Source organism: Papilio machaon, chromosome 5 (genome assembly GCF_912999745.1).
Source record: "Papilio machaon chromosome 5, ilPapMach1.1, whole genome shotgun sequence".
In the NCBI taxonomy this organism is placed as follows: domain Eukaryota; kingdom Metazoa; phylum Arthropoda; class Insecta; order Lepidoptera; family Papilionidae; genus Papilio; species Papilio machaon.
The window spans coordinates 2,973,321-2,982,379 of NC_059990.1; the positions used below are offsets into that span (position 1 = coordinate 2,973,321).

Sequence of the window (9,059 nt, forward strand, 5' to 3'; positions counted from 1 at the left end):
AATTCATACTTCTATAAAGATTTAAGATTTAGAAGCAGGCCATTGGATTATCGATGGCAACAATAAGAATACTTGGCAACATAAATCTATTGCTTGAGACAACCATAGATAATCTGAACAATGACATCACAAATTTCAAAACACACTACTACATTCAAGTGTACCACTTCCGTGCAGTTTAAGCTATAAAGCTCCGTGAACAAAGGCGGCATAGCACAGTCCAAGCGCTGAGATTCAAGACTTATGCTAGTTTCCCACGAGAGCAAAGAATAGGACATTGCTACTAAATTTGAAAGCACACGCCGGAAAAAGTACTGCACAGTCTATTGCTCTGCCTCAATATTCTGCCCTTGTGTGAAGCTAGCATTAGAAGAGAGAACTAGAATCGGTTATTAGCATAAAACAAACTTTGTCTGTCTTCCTGGCGGCAGTCCTCGTAAATATTAATAAGCAAAACTGAGTGAGAGGCGCGGCTTTGTGCCGTCGTATCGTACCTTATATTAAGCCGCCAAATGGATTCAACGCCTGTTTAGAATTTTAAAATCTAAACATTAGTATTATGCTCGTGTCTTGCAAATTTTCCGCCTCTATGCAGATTATAAAACTAATTTGGTAAGCACCAAAACTTCAGCTATTTATACAGATCCATATTGTGGGCATGAATATTTCAAGAATTAGCATTACATTTTATCTCTACTATTCAATAGAGTTTGAAGTATAATGTAAGCAAAATACTTAGAACAATGAAGACTGCTTGTTAAGTACAAAGAATCATAACAAAATGTTATGACATGATTGAAAGTCAATAACTTTTACCAACTCCAACAGGCGACGGGCATTGAAAAGTACAACCAACCCACCAAATCATCGGAATATCTTAAAGCGTGAAGGTAACAAAGGATCTTATCGGAGTTCTGCCGAATCATACTCTATAAATAGGCGACTTCCCCACTTTATGGAACCTGACACCGTAATGTTTGATTTATGAGGCGTGATGGCCTGTTAAGTAATATATTGCTTAGCGGACGGAGCAGACAAGGTTTAGGGGAAGATGTTCGGCCGCGTCAGATACTGTTTTAACTTATGATGAGGTAACAAAGTGTTAATGACATCGATTAGGTACAGATTTTTTTAAATACATTCAACAGAAGATATCGGTAATGATTGTGGTATACACAGCTTTAATATCACAAAATATTAATTAGACCTTGTTCCTTCATCATAAAAGCTCCTTATGAATTTGAATGACTATTGATCAGAAATCACTAACCTTTCATAGGTTAGTGATTTTCCATTGTTTGAGTCAAAATTTCATTTACAAATCTAATCGAATTTTGAAATATTTTATTGCTATCTATTTTACTTGTATTGAATTATTTTACGGTTAGCGGAAGTCTCCAAGACTTATTATTAAAAATATCCTTTGTTTTGATATTATGTAAACAAAAAGCATTAACAAGTGTATTCCTACGACTATTCCTATGATAAATAAGAATCAGATCAGAATTATCCACAAAAAATGTGTTTTTTGATTTAACGTCAAAGGAACTTAGCCTCAATGATAAATATTACATTGAGGCGATATGTAAAAGCAATTGCAATAAATACAATAATATCCTTGTATAAAATAAAAAAAAACTTTTATACTCAACAGAAGTGAATCGGAAGTAATAACGCGGCGTAAAAGTACACGTACAGTTGAAGATCAGTATTACAAAACGGCATTCAGTTCTACATCCCCGTAAATAAAATCTTGTTCGTAAATTCACAAGCCGCTGCCGTAAAATAAAACACCGAAACAGGAAGAACATCCCTCCCTCCCGAAGGTTCAGATGTGATGCGATATATCACTATTACCCTTTCTAACATGTGCGCATCTGTTACTGACGCAACTTGTAATAATAAAATTGCTTGTATGTAAAATAACTCCCTTTTATTACAAATACGTTTGAGGTTATGTTTATCCTTGATGTGGTCAATCAGTATATACATTTTCTTACTTATAATCTTTTAATTGATAAATTATGCTTTTATTTCTCGCAGAAATATCTTTTTGTTATTTTCTAGTAAGTTATCTCTAGTTTAGTTCAGTGACTGATTGCACGTCTTTGCTGATATACAATGAATAATTGCAGTAATAAATTTACTCCATGAAGAAATCTTTGTGAAAAATGAGCAGAAATTGATAAAGGAATTCACGAGAACTTGCTAACCAAACTTATAGTTGGTAAATTACAACTATACCATTTGCACTTTAACAATTTTTACGAACGATCCAATTATAATTCGTAGTAAAGTTCATAAATATCCATAAGTGTATTCCACCTTTGTGTAAAAAGAAACCTATTTCATTGTTAAACATCAAACTCAACAAAATAAAGCTTTCAGTATCACGACCCTATGAAACATGAATACAAGTCTTCTTTGCGTTTGTGATCACTTTAAGATGCTACGAAGATACACGTCTTAAGAATTACACATACTAACGACGTACGATGGGGGAATTTGTTCGGCTTCCTATATAACTAATGATACCATAGCTATGTCTAGCTAGTCTAGCTTGTCCGACCCTATAGAAAAAAACATTTTTTTAACTTTTTGTTTACTGCGCATGTTAAATCAAATGTAATTCTCATAACTTCATTTTGGTCCCTTGAGCTGGACTAATCAGGATCGCATGATACGTAACATTAAAACGCATATGAAAATTTTCATCGCGAGACTTATTTTCCTTTTAATTAAGCAATGTGCTCGCCGTTCGTCAAACGCACTAGTCCGTTCCTTGCGGTGTAATTTAGAGGTCGCTCTCATCTACTCTTGGACGCAGACCGGCGTGAAATTAGCGCGGCGTGTCGCGTCAAGTGTTGGCTTGTACGCCCACTCCTGTCCACACTGATGCCAACATCCACTAACATCAAATAATATATTTATTAAACGTCCAATATGTCATATTTTTTATACCGTCGCGTACAAATGTCTAATCTTATTAGTGTGTAACACTACTGTAAGATTAAGATACATAATGTTTACATCAAATAAAACAAATGTTTACGTAAATTTTGAACACTCTAAAAATTACGGTTCTATTGTACAAAATCAAACACGTACATAATATTGGGATGTCGTGGCTCGCATCCTAATAACCGAAAGCATCTTCCATTGGATTGTCGCAAAGTTTCAAGTTGAGGAACTTTTTTGAAATAGTAGTGACTTAATACTTAAATATTTTAGTCTGCATATAGATGTAAGAAAGTTAATATTTACTGCGCTAATTTAATGTATTTATTTATTTTACTATAAACGTTTGACAAAGTAGCTTAGAGAGTCGAGTCAACAATAAACCGATTGATTAGCTTCCTCGGAGCTTGTAATACGAGTGTTGACTCGTTAGGCCGCGCAACAGGAGCATAAAATTACACGTTCTGTGCCCTGTCACTAATTTGCACCATAATCGGTATAGTAAATATACAATTCCTTGGAAACATATTACTCTCTAGTACTTCTTAACCAAATAAATACGTAATTTATTTATTTAAAAATCTTAGAATCCATAGAAAAAGAACAAAAAATGTATAAAGAAAATTGATATTACACCCTTGATTAAGATGAACCATGTTTTGTCTCGTTTCGGAAATTAAAGGGAATCCGCGTCGTCTCCATAGAGAACTAAATCAAAAGTGTAGTACTTGTACTAAGTCCTAATTCAACTTACGTCTTACCAACTCGAGCATTTATAAAATCACCTTAAAAAGTTATTCTATTAAACTATTCATCATCTGTTATGATTTATGATCAAAGTAAATCATTAGTCTGGCCAGGTAATGGAAGTGAACGAGCCGCAAATAGTTTGCGACTGTATCCGCAACAAGTTAACTTGGCGTTACTAATGCTTGTTCGTGCAAATCTAATTCTAGATTAATAAAACGACAGGAACAAGAATTATTTGCAAAAATATGTGTCTGTTTAAAGGGTAGTGGAAGTCAAAGGTATATTAACTTGCATAATATTAGGCTTGGTAATAATACCTTAATATATTTTAGCTATACTTAAATAAAAACACTAAAAAATTTAAGAAATTAACCGACTAATCACTATGAGAAAAAAAACTATGTTTGAGAAATTTTTCTAATTAATAATTAAAAACCTGACGGTAGAGGTAAACAAAATCTCATAAGCATAATTTTCGCCATAACTTATATTAATCCAAACAAGCGGTGATCTCGGCGCTTAGTAGAAAATTTACGTGAAAATTAAAATAACCACAAAATGGTGAAACAATTTTCTTTTTGCATTTCATCGTGTGGTAATTTATGGGGGTCGTAAAAGGTTCCAAAGGATCGTATCCCCTAATATTAACATATATGTACGTTTATATGCATGCATGTATAATTAGAATAAAGAAGATCAAACCAACATGCTCATGAACATTTACAAGAGCTAAGATGTAATTTTATTTAGATGAAAAGAGGTGAAACTTTTTTTAATCTATAAAATGGCATTATGCTAAATATACAATTAATAGTAAGATTCAATTTTACTAATATATACATAGTCTTTTTACAAAACCGTACGCAGTCTTTCCAAAATTCAACAGCAGGAAAGACGGCGACTGGGTGCAGGCTTTTAAGGAAGGAGTACCTCTTTTACTTGAAGCACCCTAAGTCGGTCTGATTTCGAAATGCCTCGGACGACGATATTGAACAAAAATTTTACAGTTTTGTGTATCACTGGGAAAACTAAAGACTTAAATTATCCAAGAGTTTACGGTACATTTTTTCTTAACGCTAATTTAAGTACTCGTAAATAAAATGTACATCATAATCCTAAGCAAATAAAATGTGCCGCTTGTCTATGGTGAAAACTTTTAGGCTTTGGATTGGAAGATGTGTACGTAGGTGGCCGTTAATTCAAATAGACATTTTGAGTAGAGTATAGTATTTATTTTTGCAGCTTAGTTGTTATCACTTTGATTGACTTTTCTGACGTAAACGTAAATAACGTTAATTTGTATGATCAAAAATGAGTCAGCTGAAGCGATTGAAGTAACAATAAATAATAGTTAAATGTAATAAAATCTGTGCCTTATTGGTGAGTAACTACGAATTAATTCTTTGGAATTGAAGGGTCGTTAAAAGAATCATTAAAAGAAAACCGTAAATCTTATTCACGCCGACAGTGCTAACGCCTTCAATGGTGGTCTTCGTCATTTGAAAAAGGAAATTAACATTTTAACTATGCATCTAAACACACACACTATACACTATAGAAAATATGCATCTCACTTTTATTTATGTAGATAGTCAGAGACATAATATAAAGTACAAGGGAGGATGAAGTACAAATCTAATATCCATACCGTTTATAGAATTATCCTTTGAAGTATAATTCTTATCTAGGGTTTTAAAATGTAATGATGCTACATTACAGTGAAGAGTTTTTGAAAGTTCGCAGCAAAATGTTTGATTACTAAAAGGTAATACTTTATCCCTTAAATCTAACTTAGCAAATTGCACTTTGACATTTTGTTAAGTGTATCTAACAATCAGTTAAGTTAGATTCCAAATCTTTTGAAGTATTAAATATCTTAAATTATAGTTGCTCAATAAAGAATTCAGCTTATCATCAATATCATCGTTAATATGTGCGCGGTTTTTCTCGGTTTAATTAATTTCTAATGACATAAAACGTCATTTAATAAACATATAACCGTGGGTTTTTGAGGTCAAAATATATCTATAAAACATATCGTCATCCCCGTCATTATCTTAGACAAAACAGAGATAGCAATATGTTTTAAACGGATATTTGGGTCTCAGAAACCCACGGTTACTCATTTGTAAAAATTCTTATTTCATCAGATGTTTTAAAAAATATATGTACATAGTTTAGGAAGTAAAACTACTTGAAATTAGACGGGGAGAAGCGCTTTTGTTTTACGATGCCTACAATCTGCAGCATTTTGAAGGAACAAAACCAGGTCATGAGAATAAGGATTTTCCTTTTTCTAATCCTAAAAACCGCACCTGAAGAATGAAGTGCACTGAATACGAAGACGCTTTATATAAAAGATGGTATAGAATAGACACAGATACATAAATACATTATTATCATGTTCAATTTCCGTACTAAAGTAGATTTATTTATTTTTTTCAACATAAATCTGGTATGAAATCATACTGAAAAATTAAAGACCATAGATATTATTTAAAAAATCTAAAAAGGATGCCGTAAAAATAAACATTTATTTTTAAGAACCGAATCACGTTCCGTCAACACTCCACAGAATAAATAATAATCATGCTACTTATATAAAAAAAATCTGTTAGAAATGTATTTGGCGGTCGCAAAATAACAAAGGACACTTGAGTAAATAATGTTGAAAATCGGCTTATATTTTTGTATATAAAAGTAACACAATTTTATTTTGTATTAGCATACTTTAAACGTTAACAAATCCGATACAATTATCTCGCCCGATATAACCATAGAACACAATGAGATCAGCGTTAGTGCTGCTTGAATGTGTGCCATTGATACCCGTCAGACAGGTCGTATCGGATCTAGATGGCTTTCTCCACAGACCCTAGGGTCAGATAACTGAGACCATATGTCAAGCGGTCAGATAAACCCGTTTCAACGATGTTTTATTATATAAATAAATAAATACTAACGTATAAAACTGCAACCGTTTTTTTATAAAATAACGTTAACACATTAGAATGTAAATTAGCACTTGGTGATGAATCTCCATATGGCCTAAGGAGTCAGCAAAAATATTCTAGTTTATTTATTTTACGTAAAAGATAACGTCAAAACTTTAGGCATCAATAACCACTTAACATGAACTACTACAGTTAAACTAACTTAAGTACTTCTATCTACCAACCCAAAGATACATTCTTTTGTTTGTAGATAGAACTAATTTATGGATAGTGGATAGAAGTACTTAAGTTATACCGTGAAAATATGTCAATACTAAAACTAATTGTTAAAATTCCCGTTATAAATATAAATAAACGCCAATTTCGAAATATCCAATAAAATTATGGAAATAATTGAAAAGTTATTTTGATTGTGATTGCTTAATTTAATTGAGCGCCAATTATTTTCCCGCTGCATCCGATCGCGCTGCTGAGGTTTAATTTTAGACCAATAAATGATTTTTGTTGCCAACATAATAATTAGGGAGGAATATTTAATTAGCATTGATGGCGATAGATGAATATCAATCGCAAATATATTATGCTAAATAGAAATGTGAAAAAATAACTCAAGTGATTTTATATTATAATATCTTTTAAGTTTTAATCATAAGAAGTTAACATGTATCCAGAAAAACTGTGACCAAAATAGTTTAATTGCTGTATAGAGCCGTGTAAGATGGTCTGGTATACTTATCTAAGCTCTACGTTGATTAAGTTTTTCCTATTAATCAAATCAATGTCTGTAATTAATTCATATACTATGGATGTAGACTATACGGAAATATCGTAATATATTCGTATTGTTACAACCACAAGAAATATTATATTGATATATGAATCGACCTAGCCCTAGTTTAAAATACACATTACAATGTTATAAATAATTAAAACCTGATTACTATTATCCTGATCTCCATTTCAAGTGAAAATTAATATTTAAAAAAACATGAGAGTTGATTATACTTGCTTTACTATCTGGTGTTGTAAAAGGAAACATTTTGATGGTTACAATTAGAGATTCAACGACTTGTACCAATTTTAGTAGCAGTAACAATTTATAAGAGATCAAGCCGAGTCTGATGTAGTACGAAACTACACCAACACTGCTACTGTTATTTGTAAACACAGGCGCCGGTGCCACTGGACGCATTTAGGCAGTCTTAGTTATACAACCTTGTTTGGTGGGAAAAAGAACGTACACAAATTTATTTGAGGTTAACTCGAATGACATCACAACAACGTGAGGTCATGTTTACTGCTGTACTAGCGGTGCTCTTCCGCCGAAACATTTAAGGCGGTCATAATTTTATAATGTGTAGCAAAATACCTCAGATATAGTACCTTATATCCAGTATAAAGAAATCTGTAAATTATCTACGTTAAAATACATAGCTAATTAACATAAGTCATGGATTTTATCTAATCAAATCCTAGTACCAAGCAGATCTAATATAAGTACTATGTATTAGATAAAACAGTAGGTACTTACTATTGCGCGAGATCTTTGTCGTCAAGTCCGGAAGGTGTCGCGAGGGTATCCGCGTCGCCATCCCGCCCGGAAGGGTGCTCAGGAATTATCCGCTCGATCGTCGTCACCTCTTCAATGTCCGAGTCGATCCCTTGCGCGAAGTCCATGTAAAAGGACTCCCTCGAATCGCTCGAGCCCCGTCGCAACTTTAGCGACAGGTCAGGAGAACTGTCATCCATTTTTCTGGCACTCACACGTATCGGCACAAGAAAATGCTACTTCATTATCTCACTTTTATATTTCTCTTGTTTATTTCATCATTATTTTTGGTGCTAACCCATTTTGAGGCCACTGCACCTTTTAAGTTACAAAACGACTAAAGAAGGTACAATCTAAAAACAAAAATGTACATAGATCTAAAGGAATTAAAGAAATCGTTTGTCTTAAAAAGTTAAAAACGTAACGATGTAAAAAGAACAATGACCCCCGAAAACGATTCGTAACGTTTCCTAAAGCAACAACGTTTCCTGTTACATTAAGCCACGGATCGAGCTCACGAATACAAAGACAAATATACACAATAAAAGGAATCAATTTGTTAAACGATGCTCGTCTATCTGTTACGGTCAAGTCAAAGTTAATACCGCTCTGTAAGGCCTGAATTAATCGTAACCTATCTTAGCAACAATAGTCAAAGTAGTCCGACAACTATTTTGGTCCTTCGAGGTCGGACTTACTATAGTCACAATTTGTGTCATATGAAGTACAACTACAATCAGCTTTTAAAAAAAATTACATATCAGTATTGACTGAATATGAATTCCTGCTTACTTTCTACTATTTTTTAATTATGTATATTTAAATAGGATTAGCAGTTAGATTAGCGT

The 9,059-nt window shown here is 32.9% G+C and overlaps 1 protein-coding gene across 1 annotated transcript in view; it reads right to left on the minus strand.

Annotated features, from left to right (window-relative positions):
* Positions 1-8,514, minus strand: part of LOC106721252 (proton channel OtopLc) — a 38,048-nt gene extending 29,534 nt beyond the window's left edge. Inside the window, exon 1 of the mRNA XM_014516161.2 lies at positions 8,194-8,514. Within this exon, the coding sequence (XP_014371647.2) occupies positions 8,194-8,411 (218 nt within the window). The 5' untranslated portion in view covers positions 8,412-8,514. The remainder of the gene's footprint in view (positions 1-8,193) is intronic.
* Between the last annotated feature and the right edge of the window lie 545 nt (positions 8,515-9,059).